Source organism: Polypterus senegalus, chromosome 7, assembly GCF_016835505.1.
Source record: "Polypterus senegalus isolate Bchr_013 chromosome 7, ASM1683550v1, whole genome shotgun sequence".
NCBI lineage: Eukaryota > Metazoa > Chordata > Cladistia > Polypteriformes > Polypteridae > Polypterus > Polypterus senegalus.
In genome coordinates this window covers 96,097,158-96,122,501 of record NC_053160.1, presented here as the reverse complement: position 1 = coordinate 96,122,501, position 25,344 = coordinate 96,097,158, and the positions used below count along the sequence as shown (strand labels likewise).

The 25,344-nt window shown below is 37.4% G+C and overlaps 1 protein-coding gene across 1 annotated transcript in view; it reads left to right on the top strand.

Annotated features, from left to right (window-relative positions):
- The first annotated feature begins 362 nt into the window (after positions 1 to 362).
- lmnb1 (lamin B1) overlaps positions 363 to 25,344 on the top strand; it is a 40,216-nt gene continuing 15,234 nt past the window's right edge. The window contains exons 1-4 of the mRNA XM_039759033.1: positions 363 to 1,057; positions 16,275 to 16,431; positions 23,748 to 23,873; positions 23,980 to 24,150. Of these exons, the coding sequence (XP_039614967.1) occupies positions 693 to 1,057; positions 16,275 to 16,431; positions 23,748 to 23,873; positions 23,980 to 24,150 (819 nt within the window). The 5' untranslated portion in view covers positions 363 to 692. The remainder of the gene's footprint in view (positions 1,058 to 16,274; positions 16,432 to 23,747; positions 23,874 to 23,979; positions 24,151 to 25,344) is intronic.

The following is a 25,344-nucleotide window of genomic DNA, read 5'->3' as shown; positions in this document are numbered from 1 at the left end:
AAACACCATATTTGCATCTTCATCGTAGCCTCTCTTGGGGCTTTGCCTTAAAAATAAATAATAAACTTCTTACTAAACTGAATTTATCCACAAGCCAGAACGCTTAATAAAGGACATTAAAATTGACATGTCAGCATGACGCGCTATTGATAACAAGAAACCAAAGAAATAATTTGTAGTGACCACGTCAAAACTGAACCCAACCAGCACGTGCAGTGTGCCTCCGAGCAAAGCAGTCTGTGTTTTGAATTTTGTTTCACAGGCAGGAGTCGTGGAGTTGCTGTTAGGCAAGCTGCTCAATTGGTCGCCGATGCACCACGTGATACCGACGGGTCTACGATCGGCCATATTAGCCGAAACCCTTTCTTTCATTCGGTTGGAAGACAAAGTAGAGGGAGGCGGTGGCCGCGTGGTGTTTACAGCTTTCCGATCTTGCTTTGCTTTTTTGTAGCGTTTATTTCCACCACTTTTGTTCATTTATTTTATTTTAATTGGTACAGTCCTAGCTTTTGCTCTTTTTATTTTCCATTCTCCTGTGCGCAGGTTAAGGTTAAAAAGGCGGTCTTGGTCACAACAGTTGAACGGGACGATAGGAATTCATTCATTAAGCGCCATATCCCGCCGTTTTAATTAAACCGGTATAAATTCATTTCCCGCCTTTGTCACTAGTACGCCTCATATTTGTTTTAATAATGGCAACGGCGACATCCACTCCGCTCGGCCAGAGAACAAGCACCCGTTCCAGTGGCAGTACCACTCCTCTGAGTCCTACTAGGATTACGCGGCTGCAGGAGAAAGAAGAGCTTAGGAACCTGAACGACCGACTGGCGATCTATATAGACAAGGTGCGCAGCCTTGAATCGGAGAACAGCGTCCTGCAGCTGAAGATCTCGGAGAAAGAAGAAGTTAGCAGCCGAGAGCTGACGGGCTTGAAGAGTCTTTACGAAACCGAGCTCGCGGACACCAGGAGGTCACTTGATGACACCGCCAAAGAGCGAGCCCATTTGCAGATAGAGCTGAGCACGATTCGCACCGAGCACGATAAGCTTCAGCAAGAGTAAGTGGCCGACTCGTCTGTTTGGTGTTTCTGCTGTGGGGTATGGAGCGAACTGTTAAGTCCGTCTCGATCACCTTTTGTGACAGGTACTGCTGTGCTGTGTCAGTCGTTTGCACAGTTGAACTACAGTACAATGCGTTATTGTACTCGTAGTTGTCACAGAAACCATTAAATATGTTTGGTTGCATGGTTTAGGACTTATCGAATCGAAGCATCGGAAAGTTAACTTTTTTCCCCATCTCCCACCCTGCTTCAACGTCTTTGCACCAGTGGCTGTTGGAGGGATGGTATATGCCATTTACTGTTCCTTAATAGCACCGGTCTTGTATATCCTTTTAGCGTTTGGTTTTGTACACTTTTGCCGTAGATATATTGAATGAGAAATTGTACATAATGTCAAGTGATTTTTGCCATGTTTATTTACGTGCTATATATGTCAAGCACTCGGTCGGCCTAGGTGCTGTCCTTTGCAAGTGGGCGTGTTCTGTTTGGCAGATGGGCGTGTATTTCAGGGGTAGAATGGGGATCAGCTCTTATTTGGAAGCAGTAGGGGTTGGGATGTTTTAAACAGAATTCTTGGAAACATATGTTTTAAGATTATTTTGTAAATTACGGAATTGATTCATAGTTAAATACACCTTGAATTTTTCCAGATGTAATTGGTTTGGTGTTCAGTCAATTGGCCTTTCTGGTTTTGCTGGGTAGTCTTTAGAGTACTGTACAATTTTTTTTAAATGGACGGGGCGGGGGTTTAGGTTGCTCGTGCTCAGACAAAGAGCGTCTCTCTTGCTGGTTTTAGGGTTTTCCTTTGTGCAAATTCGAGGGATTAGACACACCGGAAGAGATGTGTTTGAGTGCGCTGACTAACCTCTTAAATGTTGGCCACTCAAAACGTTATGAGTGCATTGGAAATTTAATCATACTCTTGTATGAATTAATGGAAAGCTATAGACTCGCAGAGGAGTTAATATGTGAATGTTTAAAGGAATGCAGATTGCATTATAAAAATAGTGCAGCTGAGCTTCTGAGGGCAACTATGTAACCTTACTTACGTATGTTGGAATTGTGAATGTAAAGCTACCAATGTGTTTGACAGATGTCAAGTAAAGTAACAGCTACCCATGTTTTGCTAATAAAAATACTTGTTTTATTTTTACCGGCTTATCATGTATTCCAATGGGGCCTATTGGTACATTAAAAAGGTGCTCTATGTACAAGTCTTAAAGACAAACTATAATACATTTCAGAATACTCCGGGCACCTAATCAGATGAAGTTTTTACATAAACATTTCCGTAGATGTATGGTGGCTTTTAGTGCTGAGAGGTGTGACATTTCATACTTGCAAGCTGTTAGTGTAATTATGTGTTAGTTAACCGTGAGAAAAAAAATTCCTCAAACGCTGGGGAGTTTTATTTTATATTCGTTCAAATGTGTGTATATATACAGTGCATAGTATCCCCCTGCTCATCTGTTATATGTTGTTGTTTTTATGGTTTATCTTGTAATGATGCACAACATCCCAAAAGAGTTGACCGATCTTTCAGTTTCAGAAGTAAAGGAATCATGGTATATTTGTGCAGCATGAATGCTGATAAGAGTAAGAGCTTCCTTGCTAATTAAATGCCCTTCACCTCAGCTCTTTAATGCCATATTAATGTTGTCATAGGTACAGGAGAAATGCAGCCAATTCCAGTTTTAATGTATGACAGCATATCATATTTTGCCATTGTCTCTTTTGAATTAGTTTTGAGCAGTTTAATTTTAACAGCCTAATTTGTACGAATTGCACTCTTGCCTAACATTTGTTGTTGGTATTGCAGTAGTAATTGTATTGTCACCACTTGCATACAGAGTGTAGTGAATTCTTGTATGTCAAAGGAACAGGCAGCCTACCACCACTTCCCAGAGCTTTAAATTATCGGTACTAGTGAGAGGGAGGCATGCAAGTTAGAAATGCATTGTTTCATTGTACCGAAACCCCTGAAGTGAAGGGGTGTCTGTTATAACACTTCCTTAATGGTTGCACCAGTTACTACATTTTACTCTATTCATTGGTATTCTTTCTGTTGCAGTTTGAAGTGTTGTAAAATTTCATACATTTAGTCAGTGCTTTGTAATTTATTTTGTTTTCAAGGTTAATAAAAAAATTCTGATACTTTTTGTAATCTAGTACCTAGTCCACATTTAACTGTACAGTCTGCAGGTGGGTATATTGCTACAGATGCAAAGAGCAATGGGGTGTGTGTTTGATTATAAAGCTTTAAAAGTACAAGGAGAGAGCCATGTAAAGTTCTTTGCCAGCCTGAAAAGTACACCTTTCCTGCTTTAGGCAATTGTGATTTTTAAGATCGGGGGTAGTGTATATGTGGAACACTGAAAGTCATTGTTCACTCTGTTATCTTAGTTGAAATGCATAAAAGTGTAGAGGATAGACTGAGTAGTCAGTCCTAGGTGATCTGTTTCTTGTATACCACGAATGGTATATTGTATGAGGCATATCTGTACACTTTCTTATTGTGGATGGTTAATAGAACTTGCATTTGCCCGGGGATGCAAGTTAACAAGTCATGAAAGTTTGGAAGAAAGCTCCTGCAGAAAGATTTAAAAAAAAAAACCTTGTAAATGCTACAGAGTGACCAAGCTGAAGACTAAACACAGATCCATGGAATTCTGAAGCTGCAATACTAGTCATTGAGAAGAGTCTTATATAGTGTTCAGAGAGTTTTATGATTAGATGCATTTCAACTGGGTGTGCGTGTCTCTGTGTCTGTATATTTTAATTACTTGGCCTGTACTGGAGTTACAAAGCACACACTTAGTCTCGCTTTTAAATATATATCCTCTAGGTCACACCTACTTGCAACATGTCATAACAAAGTCTAATTTCCAAATAAAAGTATGTGTGAATGAATTTTTAAGCCACATATGGCTAAACTGAATGTACTGTACTTCTCTGTGTTCCACCTACAAATAACACACCATTTTAAAACTTAGGTATCAGCTAGGGTAATGCTTCTTTCATAGTTTGTCTTTACACTCGAAGGGTTTGTATGGGGAGATTTTATTTGCCTCTTGGAGTAATATAGACTGGAAACCTGTTAATTTGGTGTTCATTACTAATAATCTGATCGTGCTTTTTTTTTTTTTTTTTTTTTTTTTAATTTGTTTGATTAGAAAATAAATAGCTATTTACTATGGTGCATACTTTGAAGCTGCATTTCTCCAAATTTGAAATTGGGCACCTAGAGGGTGCATTGAACAATCTAATGCATACAGCTTCGCAGTTCTTAAATACACAAGTTGTTTTTAAGTATTTCACTTGTGCTGGTCAGTCCGATTTGCTCCTCTGCATTGTTTTCATATAGTGTGTTCCCTGTTAGCTGCACTTGTAAGTTTCCTTTGCTAAACCTAGTAGCAACTTGGCAGTTTTTATTCATTTATTTTTTTAAAGAAAACAATGGAATGTCCTTGAATAAAAGTGTTATTTGTTTTTGTCTGCTCAGGAAATATTGTTCCTGCAAGTTGACTTTTATAGTGTGCCAAATTGAATAGCAGCAAATCCACAATTGTTGAAGTTAAGGGAAAGCCTTGATGCAATTTTATAAAGGCAAAAGATAGATGTGCATTTGTTTTGGGCCTAGAGAATAAGCCCATCTGCTAGTTTACACTGTCAGTTGTAGAAAGGGATTTTGCAATTTCCAAATCCTTAGAATGCTGTACTTGCTGTGATGTAATTCAGTGTTTTTTGGGTTTATTTCTGCTTGTAAAAGTAATGCTTTTTATACAACAGAAAAGGATAGTTTGATGTCAAGCAGGTGATACAGAAATTTACTGTAGTGACACCTATTTACACTCCTTTGGGTTTTTTAATTTTTTTTTTTTTTTAAATAACATGTTCATGAGTATTGACATCTGTCCAATGCCTTGTTCCCTCCACCCTCCCCAAAACCCCTAAAAGAGAAATCCTTCTAACCTCTGCTGTGTTCAACTCAAAGTCCCCCATCTAAAAAGTGTAGATCTTGCTATAGAGCTAGCTTGTCTTTGAAAACACCTGTTGAGGTACAACAGCTGCTACAATATATGAACAGCTGCACAAAGAAATCTATGTCCAAGTGATGTTTTCAGTCAGATGTACTCTGCTCTCTTGTTTCTTGTGTAAAGACCAGTTCTGTTGCACTGCTCTAATCCTGAACAGAAAGACTGTATTTTGTAAGACAAGTGGTGTGTTGGTCATGGTTATAGCAAATTATGGTCTCGCTGTTTTTACGTGTTACACTGTATCTTGTATAAAACATCTGTTTTACCAAAATAAAAACGCATTTTATATTGGTATAAAGATGATCCTTAATCTGCCACAAGTGTGTGTTGCAACTTGTGGTGAATAGAATCTAAACCATTTTAGATCATTTATTATTGTGTTAGTGCTTCTCCTGCCTTGACAAGCTTGTGCTAGTCTAGTTTTCTTGGAAAGGCACAACTTTTACAATTGTTTATTAAATCTGATTTCAGCCTCATGATTTGTGAACTGAAAAGTGTTTTATATGATTAAACCTGTATGATTATTACCATCTGGTGACAGGAGAATTTAATACTGGGCAGTACCTGGGGGAATATATCCCTGCAACACAGCTTTTTATCTGATTGCAATGAACATTCTTTGAATTCCAGCTTTTGTTTTTTCAGATGTATAACAGTTCCCTAAGTTGCATTTATTTATTGTACATTATTTCAGTGCATGCAGCTTTTTATCTCCTCCCCACTATCTGTATGGTATCTATATTTTAACATTTTCAGACAATTATAAAAATAGTTGCAATAAATAATTCATATATCTTGTGTAGATCACAGACCAAATGGTTAAATTAATACTGAAACTTTAATCTTATTTTTTGATTGTGATTTGCATTTTTTGATGAGAAGAGAGCCTGTTCTTAGGAAATTTAATGTACAAAATATTTGCTTAATTTTGAAAGATTGTAGGAAAGATGAAGCAAGTGTCATACTTGTATTTTGTAAAAGATTTAAGACTGCTGCACGCTGTTTTGTGCTCATTTTGTCTTAGATTTTGTGGAGCATTACATAATAGGGTAGAGGTTTGCGAATATACTTGATTAGGTTTGGTAGCAGCTGTCTGAGTAATGGTTTATTTTGCATTCTTTATCACTAACTTTTGAGCCTACATTACAACTTAAAGTATGGTGGCACTCCTAAATTTACCACCTTACATTCAACTAGGATTGCCAGCACGATTTGTCTGATCAATCCTCAAAATAACGGATGATGTGAAGAATCAATTGTGCATTGCAAATTTTGTAGGTAAATGGAGGGAAAAAAACACATTGGCTTGAACTTCAGTGGACACTTTTTTATTTACGTAGTTTTCATAGATTGAACTGTAGAAATGCTGTAAGAGATTGAACAGGCTATATTAACAGTATAAAATCTTGATTTCTCTGAAGTATTGAATGTAGTTTTTGTTGTTTTTCAATGCTGTTGCACATAGTTACAATGTAAGTTTCACACCTGAAGCATTTTGAATGGTCCATATTTAGAAATGCTTAACCCCACCACATTCTGAATGAGTTTGCCACTTCCAAATTTGTTCTTTACAAGGATTGCCGCAAATTCACATCTTAGATCCACAATGGCAGTATTTCAGTGTCTTTTTTTTTTTTGTTACAGAATTCCATCATTGCACTTGTGAAATATGTGGGAGAATTCCCCCACCCCCATTAAAGGAATACTCCACCCAGAATTTGCATGTAATTTACCCCATGTGGTTTGTAGTGATAGCTAAGAGAAATGTTTCATCAAGAATGGAGATGATAAAGTTTCTGATAGAATAGGTGTTTGTTGATCAGTTTTTGGCAAGTACAAACTAGATCAAAACATGCCTAAAAAATCTTGCATTACTTGTGTTGAATAATTCACATATATGTCAGTTATACAGTCGTATTCGCACAACATCCAAAATGCATGCATTTTTTTAGGGGGTGTGGGAATTATTGTCTAATACTTCTACCAAAAATTGGTGCCTGAACATTAGGCACACTCAACTGGGATTTAGCTTTTGAATTAAGAAGGGTGTCTTGGACAGTGAGTAGGGAGGGCAGAGCTTCAGTTTGTTGCTTAACCAACATGTAGATTATGAATAACTCTCTTTTTAAATATTGTTTGCTGCTGTTTAGTACTGGCTTATTATATGTCCTCATTGATGCTAGTTGTGATCTCTGTTCTCTATGAAAATAAGATTTAAAATGTTTCTCCTCTGCTACAAACATTAGAAGTAATATAAATATATTTATCATTACTGGATGAAGTATGCCTTTAAAGGCAAAATTGGCAATAGCCAGGACACTTAACATTATCCATTAACTGTTGTGAGAGTAAGGGCCCAGATGTAAATTGTTTCACTATGTCACACTTGTTAGTTAGCTTTAGAGTTGTATAATGGAAATGTCTTCATTTACATTTTCATTTAGCTTGTACTAGGAAAAAAAGCATGAGAATGGTGAATATTCTGCTGCATAACCTGACTGTACTTTTTCAACAGATCTATAGCAAATAGCTGAATGAAAACTAAACTGACACTTTATTGATAATGTTTGTTACTGGATTTCACATACCACACTATGTTCTGCTTGGCTGTGTGAACAAGTCCTGCAGTAAACCCAATAGTGTGCTTCTGACCCTACACCCAGTGCTTCTTGGATAATAACGCGGGTATTTTTACTTCAATAAAACAAGTATCGTGTTGGGTTACAAGTTGCAGGTCAAATCCCCTTATAGCGAATACCAAAGTAATGACATTTTCAGAATAATGAATACTTTGTTGGCCTGGACAAACAGATTTTGGTTTAATGAAATTTAAATTTCAGTATAACTTAACATTTCTTTGACGAAAAATGGGCACTGAAAATGATAGTGCTATGCAAAAAAATACTTAATGCTGCACCTATACTTTCACAGAGTCTCTGGAACCCTGCAACAGGCTGTCTCTTTCTTGTTACACCAAAAGAATGTGACAGTCTGTTGCAAAATCTGATTCAGGCAGTAGCGGCGAGCATCAGTATGGGTAGTTTGTGTGGATACTGTACAGTTTGAATTTCGTAGTGCTTCTGAAAAGTTTTCCATGCAATGAGTAAAAAAAAAGTAAAAAGCAGTGTCAGTTTATGCTGACTTGCATCTAACATATACAACTAACTATATAGATAGATAGATATAGATTGATTGGAATACTGCCCTGCGGCCCAGTTTGCAAAGGGAGGGGATCATGCTCTACCTCAGTATGTCACATTACATGTTGGCATTCATGGTTCCCTCAATGAACTGTAGCTCCCCAGTGCCAGTAGCACTCATGCAGCCCCAAACCATGACACTCCCACCACCATGCTTGACTGTAGGCAAGACACACTTGTCTTTTGTACTCCTCACCTGGTTGCTGCCACACATGCTTGAGACCATCTGAACCAAATAAGTTTATCTTGGTCTCATCAGACCGCAGGACATGGTTCCAGTAATCCATGTCTCTAGTCTGCTTGTCTTCAGCAAACTGTTTGCGGGCTTTCTTGTGCATCATCTTTAGAAGAGGCTTTCTTCTGGGGAGACAGCCATGCAGACCAATTTGATGCAGTGTTCGGCGTATGGTCTGAGCAGGCTGACTCCCACCACTTCAACCTCTGCAGCAATGCTGGCAGCACTCGTACACCTATTTTCAAAAGACAACCTCTGGATATGACACTGAGCACGTACACTCAACTTCTTTGGTCGACCATGGTGAGGCCTGTTCTGAGTGGATCCTGTCCTGTTAAACTGCTGTATGGTCTTGGCCACCGTGCTGCAGCTCAGTTTCAGGGTGTTGGCAATCGTATGGCCTAGGCCATCTTTATGTATAGTAACAATTCTTTTTTTCAGATCTTCAGAGTTCTTTGCCATGAAGTTCCATGTTGAACTTCCAGTGACCAGTGTGAGAGCGATAACACCAAATTTAACACACCTGCTCCCCATTCACACCTGAGACCTTGTATCACTAACGAGTCACATGACGCCGGGGAGGGAAAATGGCTAATTGGGCACAATGTGGACATTTTTCACTTGGGGGTGTACTCAGTTTTGTTGCCAGCGGTTTAGACATTAATGGCTGTGTGAGTTATTTTGAGGGGACAGCAAATTTTTCTCTGTTATACAAGCTGTACACTGACTACATTGTATCAAAGTGTCATATCTTCAGTGTTGTCCCATGAAAAGGTATAATAAAATATTTACAAAAATGTGAGGGGTGTACTCACTTTTGTGAGATACTGTAAATAAATATTTAATCAAAACTGGATACCCCTTGTAGAAGTGTAAAACTTTTAATATGCACGTTTTAAGGAATGTATGCCATTAATATCCAGTATTTAAATAGTGGTAATGAGTTTATAATCTTAGAAAAGTAGCAGATTTTAGAGTAAACAATTTTTTTAAGCAGTGTATAGTTAATGAAAATCTTTGAAATGTTGCAAAAGATTTACATTTCTTTGAGATTAAACTTTTAGGTTGCCACATTTTAATACTACAACACCTCCCCTCCCTCACCCTATTGAAATATTTTTAGTTTAACAAATTATTTGTAAAGATCTTGGTACATTTTCCTTCTAGTTGCATTACTAATCTGACTTATTACTTTCCTTGTAGGCTACTCACAAAATGTTTAAAATTGTTTATTTTAGTCTCTAATATTTCGGTACTGACGAGTGAAACCAGGAATGTGAACATTATGCAGCTGGCTGAAAAATCAGGAATTATCTTGACTGCTATGATAATAGAATTACTGCTTAGATTTCAGATTACATAACTGTATTGAAACCTTTGTATTTTCAATAATTTTCCAAGTCCTTTTGTTTGTACACAGGATTATGAAGTGTTAAAATCGATCATTTCAGCAGTAGACACCAAGTGGCATCCAAGAAGTGATGGGGTGCTGGTGTAGTGTAGGATCTAAACTGTTGTCTTGTACCAGCCTAGTTTATAGCATCCAGTCATCCTCACCTGCTTGAATCTTAGCTTTGCCATTTGGTTGTTTGGAGTTTGCATATTCTCACTTTGTAGGGAGTGGGGGGGGGAAGAGTTTACCTTTGCAGACTTGTTTAAGGGTGCAAGGGTGCATTCCCTTATTGGAATGATTTTTTCCTTTCTAGGAGTAAAACGCAGGAAATCTGCATGTGTCTTGTTCTGCTGAAGCAGACTGTAGTGTTTAACAGTCGTCTTTCATGCTTGAAATGACTTGTGCTAACTATGTATTTGATAATAAATGTCCTTGGCTAACACCCCAACCAGCAATTTCGGGGAGCACTGCAATTTTGATGTTTTTAGACTCCATGCCATTCATTGCTTCTTCTTGTGTAGCCTGCACTCTCTCTCTCTGTGTGTGTGTTTCAGAGTAGCACACAAATTTTTCAGGTAGCTGCCTGCTGGGTGACTTTTCTCTCCTTTTTATTTTTGTTGTTCATTTTAACACAATACTGCATTGGCTCTAGCCTATCTAAACTGCTGCAGGGTAACCTGAATCCTGATTTTCCAGATTTTCTTCAGAGTGTACTGTAATAGCTTGTCAAATCACAGAATTGTTGGCCTGCTGAGGCAGGTATGATGGGGTGTGTAAGTGTGGCACCTTTTTTTTAAATTGTATCTGGTTTTAACCTGAATTTAGATACAATTCTTTCCAGTAGTCTGCTATGACCCTAACAAAAAGTGAATCTTTATCTCTAAAATAGACACCAGTCCATTACAAGTAAATTACACAGTTAATCCCTTTGATAGCTTAATCTTTAGTAGTTTGCTGGGCTTGGTTGAATGTAATTGCATTTTGTCACTTTTGCTCAGAATGATGTGTCATTTTTCTAACCTGTTTGATCCTGACCGGGGTCACTTGAGGCTGAAGCCTACTGCATATAAAATAGGGCACACAGCAGGTACAAACCCTAGACTGGGTGGCAGTCCATCACAGGATGAAGACTCGCATACACTAGGGCTTATCTAATGTCATCAATTTATCTGACTTGCATATCTTTGGACAGTGGTAGGACGTTGGAGCACCCAGAGGAAACCAATGCAGACATAAGGCGAATGTGCAAAGTCCATGCAGGAAGGACCCGAAATGCAAACCCTGGTCTATTTACTTCAAGGCAGCAACACTACCACTGTGCTGCTGTTCAAAAATTATTTCCTGCAGAAAAAAGTGTTAGAAATGAAAATTACCACCATGCCACTCCTGTCAAGAAAATTCATGAGTAGTTGTAGTTACTGCTTGACAGATTAAGCAACCTTGCATTGAATAGGGTTCACCTGGTGTTCAAGCGCATTTGATTTAATGATGGATGTTGGCTGTTGAATGACATTTTTATCAGATTTGAACACTTTTTTTAAGAAGTGTTATTTAAACAAGTGAGAACTTTTGAAATAGTAAAATATAGTAATTACATTTTTATGGACAGGCTGGTTGGTGTGGGTAATGAAGCATTAGGTCAGTTCAGTTACTGCTTCTGACTTTTGTGACCTTTTTCCTCTTGAAAATTGTGGGGTCAGATTTATAAAACTGGCATACACAAAAAGGAAGCGGTGTACAAACATTTCAAGCCTTCCACTCAAATGTCAGGATGTATAAAAAAAAAACTTGTCAGGAGAACTTGTGTATATTTACAATATTTCTGACCCATCCATATGTAGCATTTTGGAGAAACTGGGAAATAACACCCTCAAAGCAGGGAAATGCAGCCAGTTCACCTAACTGATAACTCCTGTATGATAAATTATATCACTGGGCCTTTATTAGAATGTGCAATGATGTGACAAAAATGTTACACTTAGAAAGTGATAATCATGATGTACAGATTCTATTTTTTTCCTGTTTTTGAAAGGGTCAGTTATGCGTATTTGCATTGAAGACGTTTTTGTTCGTTAATATAGCCTACCTGTTGTCCCCGAAGAAGTAATGGGTCCGGACTATTTAGGCCAGACTTCCCTACATTATATTGGGAGACATTTAACTGATTGACAAGGTGCTATGTTTATAGTTTTTTTTTTTTTTTTTTTATATACAAGAGTGGGTGTATATTCTTAAAACATAACAGGATTTGGCAGCAGAAAAAGACAATTTGCAGTAGTGTCTTGTTTTCCCAGTATAATCAAAGCACTTTACTGGAGTCGTATTGGAATACAAGAAGTGTACCTTGAGAGAATGAAACTGCTTTTGTTAACCAAAAGCATCTTACATTCCTTTAACACACAAGTATTCTGTGTTGCCAAGATGAAACTGACAAATGTCCTCTTCTGGTGGCCTGGGGGTTTGAGGTGCGTCCATATGCACACATTTACAGTATGGTTGTGATTTATAAACTGTAAAATGTGTAGAAATGAGCATGTGGTTTTTTTTGTTTTGGTTACTTTTTTTTTTTTTTTGCATATTTTATGCATATTTTCGTGCTCTATTTCATTGCAAAGTTTCATAAATGAGTCTCTCCAGGTGATGGATAGTGTGTATGTGTGAACACCTAAATCTTGGATATTTCTTGCTTGAAGCGATTACTCCCATTGCTTTTAATTTTAGTGTGTATAATGTGTGTTTTTTTAAAACTTTTTGGTGTTTTTATGAAGCCCCTAGCCTAATTTGCCATTTTCATTAGGTATAGTTGCAAACTTCACTGAAGATGCCATGATTGTTTAAGAAACTAAAGGTAACGCATTAATTCACAGGATCAATCTTCCATTCTAGTTCTGCGTATTATCTCCTATTATCCCAGTTCCACTTTGTGCCAGACAGATAGTACTGTTGGGAGAGTGGATATAGATATCTTTGTAAAAGTCTCTTAAAAAATTGAATTAAATTGTTTAAAAATTTATCTGGCCAGTATGAATTTGTTTATTTATGAAACCAACATTGGAATAAAGTGTTTTTTTTGGGCGTATGAGAGTAAATGGTTTGTTTATTGAAAAGAACCAGCTAACATAATAAGCACAGAACTTCTTTTTTTTTTTTTTTTCCCCAAACAAAAAGTATAGATTTTAATAGAATTCTTTTAGTAGGTAGTAATCACTCGATACCGGGAACACTTATAAGAGCTGCCTTTATGGAGATGCTCTGATCTAGTTGTCTAGCTGCCAAAATTTTATGTGTGTTTGTGCATGTACATGCATACCAATCTAAATCTGTGTGTATTGCGTACAAGTAGTTCTTGCTTTCTGAGCTTATTTACGAGTTTATATCTTTGCAAGAATTTTTTTTTGTGCCAAAAATTAAACATTTTATTTTTCCTTTTTTTAAATTTACATGCAATTTAAAGCGCATGGCCTAAAAACCCCATCCGAGCAAGTGGATACATGTCTCAAATGAGCTAAAGGCTAAATTACATTGGCAAGAGATGCCAACTCCCACTGCTCCTTCACCCCACAACCTCTTGTGATACACAATGGTCGCACTTGCTTCAGTTCACAGTACTGTACACAATTTCATTATCATAAAAGGGAACATTAAAAGCTATTTTTAGTGCTTTCCTTTGCTGTTCGTTTGTCTTTACTTTTGAATTTTTGACACCTTTTTTTCCCCCAACATGACCAAAAAATGCAAAGATACACTGACTGAGACTTCAAACAAGAAACAAAGAAGAGCCATAACTTTGGAGCAAAAGTATGAAATTTAGGCAACACTAAACCAGAAATCCCATTTTAAAACATCTGTGATACGTATTATTTGAGCTCTTCAACAGTCTGTACAGTTCTGAAAGACAAATACAATATTTGACTATAGTAAAGAATGTGCACTTCAGACAATCTATGTGCCGACGAACACAAGAGGATAGCCACAATTTTGGCAAAAGCATTGTCCATTTTTGCAAGGTACAAAGACTACAAATAAACTTTTGCTGCAAGCTGTGGAAGATTTGAGCACTATAAGAAGAGAATAGGTGATATGTTACAAGTTGAAGCAGCAAAATCTTTTCCACAAGAATTAATCAAAGAAGGATAATTACATGCTCTCAATGTTTAGTGTGGATGAGAAATGATTATTTTTTTTGGGGAGAAAATGAGATCAAGGAGCTGTATTGCAAGAGAAGAATCAATGTATGGATTGAAAGCTTCAAAAGATCACTAAACTTTAATGCTTTGTGGCTATGCAAGCAGAGACTACAGACTCAAGCCACTGCTCATTTATAGGTAAGAAAACTCAAGAGCACAAAAAAAACTTTCAGAAACCTAATCTTCCAGTCATGGAAATCTAATAAAAAGGCTTGGGTCACTGCCTCACATTTTGTAGATTGGTTTTCTCATCATATCATCCCCAAGGTAAAACAACATTGTGAGAGCTAAAAAATTGCCATCTGTGTCGTTGTAATTTTGGATAATGCACTCGGGCACCCACTTGCTCTGCTAAACCACCATCCAAATGTTTATTTTTTTTACCCCCCCAGTACAACCTCACTCCTTCAGTCTATGGACCAAGGCGTACTAGCAACTTCCATCCATACATCCATTTTCCAACCTGCTGAATTCGAACACAGGGTCACAGGGGATCTGCTGGAGCCAATCCCAGCCAACACAGGGCACAAGGCAGGAACCAATCCTGGGCAGGGTGCCAACCCACCGCAGGAGACACACACAAACACACCCACACACCAAGCACACACTAGGGTCAATTTAGAATCGCCAATCCACCTAACCTGCATGTCTTTGGACTGTGGGAGGAAACCGGAGCGCCCGGAGGAAACCCACGCAGACACGGGGAGAACATGCAAACTCCACGCAGGGAGGACCTGGGAAGCGAACCCAGGTCTCCTAACTGTGAGGCAGCAGCGCTGCCACCGTGCCGCCCTACTTGCAACTTTTAAGGCATATTATTTGAAACTCTCTTTAAAGTAATGGATACAGAAGGATGTCATACTCTTAGTTTTTCCAGAATTTAAAAAAAAAAGTTTTCGATGCAGTCAACATAATGAAGCATGCTTGGAACAGAATTTCGGAGAAAACTATGACCAGCTTTTGGCATAAACGTCTCCGCTTAATTGCCAATTTTGAAGGATTTGGAAAAACTGGAGGATCTCATTCAGCATGAAACTGAAGAAATTGCCCAGATTGCTGAAGAGTTAAATGTTAAGGATTCTTTCTATACATGACATAACGGATCTGCTTGAAGCACGCAATGAGCAGCTTACTAATGAAGAGTAACTCCAAATGGTAGCTTGTGAAAACCTATAAAAGCAAGAGTAAGAAGAAGAAATTCCCAGATCCGACTTTACACTCAAAGGACTTGAAGCTTTTGAACACATTGAAAAAGCTATTAAAATTTGTGCCTCCCAAGATCCAAATGTTGAGGGGAAATAGAAAAGTAATGGTAGTTCTTTTGCTTTTCGGCAAACTTATGAAGAAAAGAAAAAGTATTGTTGTAAATGGACAACTTTGGAAGCATTCCTGAAGAAGATAAAAACCAAACACCCTATCTGCTGAAAATCAAAAGTGACTAAAATTGAATGTTACAATTTTAGCAAAGACGTTTTTGCTTTTCATCTGGATTTTTTTGTTTAAATGTGCATTTGGTTTTGATGAAGTGTTAATTCTAATGTTTGTTTCCTTTGTTGGTTTGGCAAAAAGTTATGATAACATTTTTTTGCCTGGAACTAAAGTCATTTTTGTAAAATTTCTATGGGGGGAAAAACCTCCTACCTTTATGAGTTCTCAATTAACAAGTGATAATTTGGAAGTAATTAGCTTGTATAGTCTAACTACCTGCACTGAATTAATTTTACAACAACACTATACCAACATTGTTAATTTCAGTACTGGAAGTTGTTGCGGTTACATATGGACACCTTGTATTCTGATCACTAATACACCTCTGCCCACCCCCCTGTGCCCAAAACCAAGCTACTTGAGGCAGTTTTTATAAAATCCAAGGGGGACTACCCACTTTCCCACTAGTGGGGGAATGACTTGTGAGCTAAATGGATTTTGTGTGCAACAAACTTAGTGGATTTAAAATGTACATTGTGTATAGCAATCACAAATTTGAAGCACATTTGAGGTTCTTCTGGGGTCTTCTACTGTGTGTTAGGAAGTTCATTTAGCTTTCTGTTGGTTTGTACTAGCCATTGGAATATACCAAGTGGTATGCAGTGCGTTTTTTTTTTCTTTTTTTGTTAACCTGCAATGTTTGAATTATATTTTGTGTTTTTTTATCTTTTTAGCTTTGTAAGAAAAGAAGCAGAACTTAGTGGAGCCCAGGCCAAAATTAAAGAGTTAGAGGCTTCTCTTCATGCTAAAGAGTCCATTCTAGCAGCAGCACTTTCTGAAACGAAATGGGCTGAAGCCAATGCAGCAGAGAAGGAAGAACAGAATGCACAAGTAAGTAATTTTGTTTGCATCTCTTTGTGCTCCCTCCCTCAATTTAAATCCCTTGTATTACTAAGCCAATCGAGATAAATGTACTGTATAAAAGTTATACATCTACTGATTGTACTGTTTGTCTTTTGAGTTTGTATCTTTGGTTTTTTGCTGCTGTATGCTTGTAAATTTCTCCTAAGTTTATCTTATCCAATCTAAGGAAAATGTAATATTTAGTTGTATGCATTACTTGGTTATGTCTAATGAAGCAATGGTCAAATTAAATTTTGATCATTTGACCAAGTTTTAACTTAACCCTTTCACATCTGTTCATGCAGTGATTTATTTTTTAATCCACCACAGTATTGGGACCCTGCGACACGTGTAGCATGTATCTTAATGTATTTTCTGCTTTTCATGAAGCCTTTGAGAAACATTTTCTTATTTTTCTAATAGTAAAGGGAGATTGAGGGTTTTTTGGTACGTTCACATTTAATGAGTAAAGCACCCATTGTAAAAACTTGTCTTGTCACAAACTACCTAGCCCCCTGTGGACCAGCTTTGTTGATGTGGCACACTCCAAAGAAATTTGTCGAGACCATTCAATTTTTGTTTAGATATCTCTAACAGATTGCACTGTACAAAGTTTTGAAATTTTCTAAATCTTCTTTAGAAAAGCATTGGCAAACTTAGACTTGACCATTATAAAATCGAGAAACATTCAAGTACAAATTTGCTTACTGTATCAATTATACTTTGAGAGTGGTTGCTTGAATTTCTTTATTTTGTATACTTTTCTTGGGGATTTTTTTTTTATATATATAATTTTGTGACGGCCAGTTGGATGGCCAATGGAAGGGAGTCTGATGCTGGGCAGAGCACACATGCATGCACAAACCACTCGCGATCACAAAGAGGCTAAAACCTGAGCCCTGAAAATCCTTCAGATGCCCATCGAAATGGAACTGCAGCTGATGTGTGGGCAGAATATCTGACCATGCTCACCACTAATATAGTAACAATGGCCAATAATTAGTTTGGTCATAGTGGATCACATAATATGAAGAGATAATTTTGCTTCCATGTATCTTCACAATGGGATTAAAATCTTTGATTACTGTCACCCTTCCTATTCCCATTGTACAATAAATCCGCCCCTTTCCATGTTCTTACTTTTTTATATAATTTTGATGAGTTACTGTGTTTTAAGTAATAGCTAGATGAGGAACTTATTTCATTTCCTTTTATCCATTCCTAGGTTAATACTGGTACTGATTTTATAGCAGTTGCTTATTTTGTATTGTATTTTTCAATTTCTAATTATTGGATGCTGCTCTATGGGTATAATTTCAAAAATGTTATGTTTTAAGAAAATTGATCAAATATTTACAGACCCTTCATCCCTAATGCCTCTCGCTTGAATTGCAATCTGCTCTGTATGAAAGATGCAGAGCCACTGCAAGCCTATTTGTGCTCATTTTTTAACTCCTTAGGGAAGTGGTGTTAAAAAGCACATATTAGATGTAGTCTAATACATGTAATTGCATTCTACTACCGCTATTACTTTTGAATATGACTAATTGTTACAAAAACGTTTAGCAAACGAAAATATAACAGCTGTGTCTTGGATGAAGTAAATATATTAGGGAAAAAAAAAATGTGAAATGGTCCAACTTTCTTGTCCGCTTAACTTGGGCTCTGAACGCACCGCACCTGAAAGTTATGCCTTGCATACATTGTCTGACTTATTTGCTTATGGTGTGTTTGTGACAGGCTAGTGCTGAGAAGTGGATAGAATGGATGGGTTAGTTAGATACAGATGCATCTAACTGTATGTTGACTAGGCTTTAGGCATAATATGATCGGTGGCGTAAGCACTTGATGATCACAACATGCAAGATTTCATAGTTGACAACTTTGAACGTGTTTGCCAAGGCAAGAGGCTTACTAAAAATGCAAACTCATTGCAGTATTTTTAACTGACTTTATAAGCTCTAGATTTGCTTATGTACCAGCTACATGACTTGGCCCAGCCATTTAACGTACTGTAAACTTGCTTATACCATTTACTGTAACTGTCGACTTCAAATTGCACCCATTATTTGGGGAAATATGGAGTTTCAGTAACAATCAAGTCTTAAGTTTCAATACATTCGGACATGGACTGCATTATGTACTTGCCAAATATAGGTTCAGATTAAGGCATGAGAATCCTAAGGTTTGCTCCAAGATTTACAGTTCATTCACCAACTCACGTCCAGGCTGTTTATTATTTAGGTTACTAAAACTGTTTTGCTCTAAAAGATTGTTCAATCACCATACGTTACTAAAGACTCCTTCTGATTTTTCAAATGTGTACATTTTGCTGCATTAACATGCTTTTAGTCTAGAGAGTATAAATCGGAACTGTACAAGAAAACTCGGATTCAAGTTTTTTTTTGTGTGTGTGTGCGCGCGCATTTGTCCCCATTCAGTTAGTATTTTGCATAGCTTACCTTAGTGTCATTAATACCCATTTCACCATCTTTGCACCACTGTTGCATTAGCACATATTTTATTAAAGGTATGCTATAAGCCACATAAATATGTTGCCCTCCTTTAAAATATTTAAAATGTATATGTAACAGTTTATTTGCACTTGGACTACTTGGAAGACTGGGGAATGTGTATTTGTGATAGTTTGTAATCCATAGTGCCCATGCCAGTGCAGAGATGAAAAAAGTGATGCACAACCTCCAAAAATTGTTCAGTTTTCTGTTAAGTTGCTTCTTATGTATCTATTCTATGTTTTGCATGTACAGTATATAAAACACGTTAAAGTATTTATGCCCAGTTTAAAAAGACATAACTGGTGATATTAATATACTGAATTTTTTGCATTTGAGTACTATTTTAAATGTACATGTAGAGGGTATAAGCTATCATGTTCATTGTAGAATACAGTTTTTGTGCAAAGTTCACAATAACTGTACTGCATTCACTTGGAGGCAAAGTTAATAGCATATTTCCATGCTCTAATGAATGTCACAATGCATCAAGGAAGATACTTGCCTAATTTCTTTTTGAAAGGTCTTATTGTGATCACCTCCAACCTCATTCGCTCCCCCAATTTACTCATTTTTCAGATTTTGCTCAAAATCTCAGTCATGACTTTAACTTTTGAAACACTGTAGTGCAGACAGTGGGCCCACAATAGTCTGTGCACTTTGGAGCACACAGTAAATTTTCAGTTTAATAGTTTCACATTTTTTCAGATAGGATTACCCTTTTGGGCACTTTTATTTGTCACATACTAAAGTAATCCGTACCTTTTTTTTTTTTTTTGTATAAATCGGTGTGAAGTCCGCCTTCTGCAGAAGGATAAGTTGTACTGGCTGAAGCATTTTGCTTAGTAAAATCTGCTTTCCACATAGAAATCTCAGTAATTCAGAACTAATCCAGAAGGGTTTAACAGTAGTAAAGCAGTCTACGTTAAGGGTAAATGGAGTAACATGCTAGTGTAGTTAAACATGTGCTAGGACTATATCTATCTGGTGTGGTGTTCAGCCCAAGGACATTAGTGGTGAAAACGCCACCACTTTTAACACTAGAATTACCAGAGTCTACGAAAAAACTTGTAGATCCGTCCCACCTTAAATCGCTTCTTAAAACCGTTCTCACCTCTCCACCAGCCTCCTTTGTCCTGTAAATGTGCTGATAAAAATAAACTGCAAGCAGCCGGCTATTCCATCCCCCCCACCGACTTAGAATGTGCACGAACTTCTCCGAGCTCATGCCTCGATTATCTGGGAGTAAAGTGGAGTTTTAGAGTGGAAATAATAGATTGTTATTTGGAACTCACGCATTTCATGTGTGTTCCGTTTCTACAGTAATCTGTGTAAACACAATGTTAAAACAAACTTTTTCATATTTTAGTAATAAATGTTACAAAATGTAGGCATAAACTATACAATGTGTGAAGCCTGAAGGCCAAAGATCAAATAAACACTTTCATAAAAGGTTCAAGAATTTAACAACTGCTTCTGTGGCGTAGTGGTAAGGTTTCGTCACTTAGAGTGCAGCAGACTTGCTGTACCTCAAGAGATTGGAGTTTGATTCCCCGCTAGGGAGAAAATGTATTTATTTTTAACCTTCGCCGTTCTGCCTGCTTGAACTCCCTGTCTATCTATATAGTAATAACAGTAATTTTATTATATAGGAGATTCCCTGTCTGCCTATCATATAGTGCCTTTCCTTCCTATCTATCTATATATCTATTCCCTTAGCTGTTTTTTATATATCTATTATACAGTGCCTTCCCTGTTTGTTAATATATCTAGCGCCTTCTCTGCCTGTCTGTCTGTCTGATTGCACATAGCGCTGAACTTACTGCTCTGTACTATTCTCTCCTCTGTGTGTCCTGGAGTACAAAAGAAACACCACCATACAGCAACATGTGCGAACTGGCAAGATCGGGGGAAAAAACACGCGGTCACTGATAACAAACCGCAAGATAAATGAAAGAGACAATATATGTAAAAACATCATCGCACGAATGCAATATTATTTGAAAACGAACCGCGTCAGATCGGGTTTGAATATGCGCCCGATCTGACGCTGTTAGTTTTCAAATAATATTGCATGTACTTAACTATTTTAGAATAAAAACATACATTTGATTTCAGTCAGTCTGTAAGAGCGGTTTTTTTTATTTTTTTTAATTCAGTTCAATTCTCTCAGTCGCATTCGTCTGACCCTGCTGTTTTCACATAGACGCGCAATAGCTCAAATGTGATTTATTTGGAGATGCGTTATAGCTCGAATGTTATTTATATAGGGAAGAAAGTACAGTGTCAGGTGCTCAATCATTGTAATAGGAACCATATAGCACAGAGAGGTGTGTACACTGCAATAAGTACACATGTCATAAATGTAGGAAGGGTGTGTGGGAATTGTTTATTTGAATGTGATGATTTTATATAGCACGGATCGGAAATCAGCAGTTCTTAGCATTGCACCATGCAAGCTGTCGTATCAACCGCCTACTGTAACTTGCTTTATTTTTTCTTCACTTATAGTCTAGAATAAAAGTGCACTTGTTTTGTTATACTTGTACACCAACATATGTTCCTCTGTTTGAGCGACACGGGCATGTCCAAAAAATAGACATGTAATGCCACGAAAAGTGCACACAGGCACTTCAGTTCGCAAGCATTGGTACGAGAATGCAGTCACAAGTACGCTGCATAGTTACAGCAAATCTTTATGTGAAAAGAGCAGTGTCAGATGGGGGGATGGGGTAGGTAAAGGATCCTGAACACGACTGAGAGAATGAAAAGTGAATAAAAAAAAAAAAAAACTAAGCTAACCTTTACAAGTATCCTAAATTACACTGGCTGTTACACACTGAAATCAAATGTATGTTTTTATTCTAAAATATTAAGAACAAGGGCAGTTTACTTCTCAAAATTGAATCGTGCGGGATCTAACTCATGACCTTTTGATTACCAGTCAGCAGCTGATACCATTACCCTACTGTGGTAGATGTAGCGGCTGTGTGTCAATGTGGCATGCTAAGGCAGCTTTTTTTCTGCAGTTATATTTTTGAATAAAAGCATACTTGTTCTGTTATATTTGTACCTTTTTGTGAAAGTGTTTCTTTGATATTTGGACTTCAGGTTTGATACATTATATAGTTTATGCCTACATTTTGTCATTTACTACTACAATATGAAAAACGTTTGTTTTAAAAATGTGTTTACACGGATTACTGTGAAAATGGAACACACCTGAAATGCGTGTATTCCAAATCTATTATTTCCTCTCTAAAACTCCACTTCATTCCCAGATAATCAAGGCATGAGCTGGGAGAAGTTTGTGCACATTCTAAGTCGGTGGGGGATGGAATAGCCGGCTACTTGCAGTTTTCTTTATCGGCACATTTAGATTTCAAAAGACACTGTCGGGGAGGTGAGAACGGTTTTAAGAAGCAATTTAAGGTGGGATAGATCTATGACTTTTTTCGTAGGCTCTGGTAATTCTAGTGTTAAGGCCTTTTCAGTATTCTAAAGAAAATTACATTTCTGTGTGTTGCTTAGTGTTATGGGCTATAAACCAGTCTTTTTTAAAGAAAAGGCAGAATTTCTGGACAATTTACAGGTTATTGTTGATGGCTATCTACAGGACATAAATATTTACCTGTCTTGCTAAAGAGTCACCTGCTTTGAATAGTCAGACTGCTTTGATTTAGTATTTCATCTACACACAATGTGGGGATACAGAACTGTCTGCTTCCTTTGAAAATTAGCGAGTTCTGGGGACATTGGTTTCCAATCAAGTAGTTTTTAATAGCTGGCCACAATGCTATTGTTGAACCAAAGTAAATGTGTTTACACTCTTTGTTATGCAAAGGAAATTGGCTTGCGCCATTGTTTCACTGACTGTCATGTTGATCTATGCAGAGATTGAAGCATTCATATTTCTGGCTAAAGGAGAATAAAGGACAGAATGTATGGTCTGGGACTTGTGACTGCTGCCTGTTGTGTTTTTTTTTTTTCCCTTTGTAGTTTAAGAACTGATCTACTGACATCTAGTGACAGTTTTGGAAATGCATTAGTGCATTATACATAAAATGTGAAAATAAGATGTTAAAAAAATAAATGCTGTGTATATTCTTAAATCTAACCCCATTTAAACAATTTTGCCAGGCACTGCATGCATTAAACATGCTTAAAATTTAAATGGAATTTCCCTTTTGAACTATTGTTGATGTTTGAGAACAGCATTCACAGTAGAAAATATCTTGTCAGGGCAGGTATCATTTTGTGACACAATAAAAACCCTGTGGCCTTGCTGCAATTGTGAAAAACCTATAGAAAAAGATTGCATATATGGTATATCCAAGTGGCAATTGGTACAGACATTTTCTGCTTGATTTGAATGGAGGTTGAAAACCTCCCAGCCTCAACAATTAATACTCTTTAGACCCCATTATAAATGGCTAGCCATAAACCTCTGCTCACTCAAGTCTCTTAGCAGTGGTTCATTCTTTGCTTACACATACTTATGCCCAGTAGTTTCATGGAAATTATAATGGGTCTCAACTGAGGAAATTATTGAGGGGACTTTACTGGAATAGTATATGAAATTTATGCTGCTTCAGAGTCTCGAATTTTTTTGGAAGTTGTGGTATCATTTCTATTATTGTAATGCAACAGTTCATCAGGTATATTGTAGCATTTTCTTTTTTAAAGGGAGAAGACTTTGAATGAGATATATAGTTCTTAAATGTCTTCTGCTAATTCATTTTGACTATCATTTATTTTACTGTATTCCAAATTTTGTTTTCTTCTCCACAGCTAGAGGCACTCTTGGCTGCAGCAAGAAAGCAGCTAGGGGAAGAGACGCTTCGAAGAGTAGACTTTGAGAATCGATGTCAGAGCTTGGCTGAGGAATTGGAGTTTCGCAAAAATATGTTTGAAGAGGCAAGTCTAATGGATAGGCACAAATGGCATTATTTGTTTAGCACTGAAAGGTTACTGTTTAACGTTTTTATACATTTGTAACTTTGATCTTGTTTTCTTATGATAGGAGATTAAAGACACACGGCGCCGGCATGAAACCCGTCTGGTAGAAGTTGATTCTGGGAGACAGATGGAGTACGAGTTCAAACTGGCACAGGCATTGGCTGACCTGAGAACCCAGCATGATGAGCAAGTGAAGCTGTATAAGGAGGAAATGGAGCAGACCTACATGTCCAAAGTGAGTTTCAACTTACTGTAGCTACAAATGTCTAACTATACTTGTTTGATAAATTATGGTGCAATGGTTCACTGTTCTACCCAAAGACAGTGTCCAACAATTCAGCCCGAAGGACATTTAAGTATTCCATAGTTAATATAACATATTAATTACCGTTGGATTACTGCTAGATTAAACTGCATGTTGGACAGCACCCAGTTTGATCATGTTCTTACCACAGTGGAGGTGTGCAGTGCAGTGTGGTATGTCTTCCTTTTTTTTTTTTTGTAAAGTAATATCTATATGTAATCTATGTGGCGAGTTGATTTTTATTATATGATATCCACAAAAGACAAATCCTAAATTTGGAGGATGGGCTGTGATGCCCGGATTGCCAACTGCTGACATCACCCCTTCTTTTATGTGGACATTGATGGTCATGTACTGAGAACTTAGTGCAGTGAGGATATATAACGGAGGTTGGTGCAAACCAAAGTGCATTGTACTTTTCATTTAAAAAAAAAAAAACAAAACAAATATCCAACAGAGTACAGTAATCATCATCTTTAAATCTCAATTTATCTGGTCTGCTCAGCAACCCTTTAAAACTGGCTTGCCCCAGCCAACATAGCCAATGTCTGATCTCTTTGGTCGCTCCTGCTCCCTTGCTGTTCAGAGAGTGATCATACTCCATAAGCGCAGTACTTCTTGTGCACCATGGGGCCAACTCCTGTCTGTCGCACTGGCTTGCTTGCCTTATCGTTTCTCTCTCGTCAACAAAACTTTTTAATCTTTGACAACACCAAAGTGTGTTGGCCTTCCCAATCTTTTTTTTTTTTCTAGTCTTGCTTTCTTTTTGATATCCCCGTGTCTCCTGCTTGGGCTCCTTTTATACTTTGTTGAGTTCAAATGCCTTGATTATGACTCAAGGAGTGTCAATGAGGAAACAAGCTAAACTAGTTGCGCATTCAAGTACAAACGCAAACTGTTTCCTCATTAACCACTCTAAAGCCGCATAGCTACACTACCACATGCACACACAGAGCCTAAGCCTTACTGCTTTTACTTTTAAATGTCTAAATTGCCATGGACCCCTACACACTTCACCACTTTGTATGTGTTTACAATCCAGGGGGAATTTGGAGTATGTGAAAAAAGAACTGTGCAACAACAACAATGATGGTTACTGTGCTGCACTGCACTTGCATGCTTTAT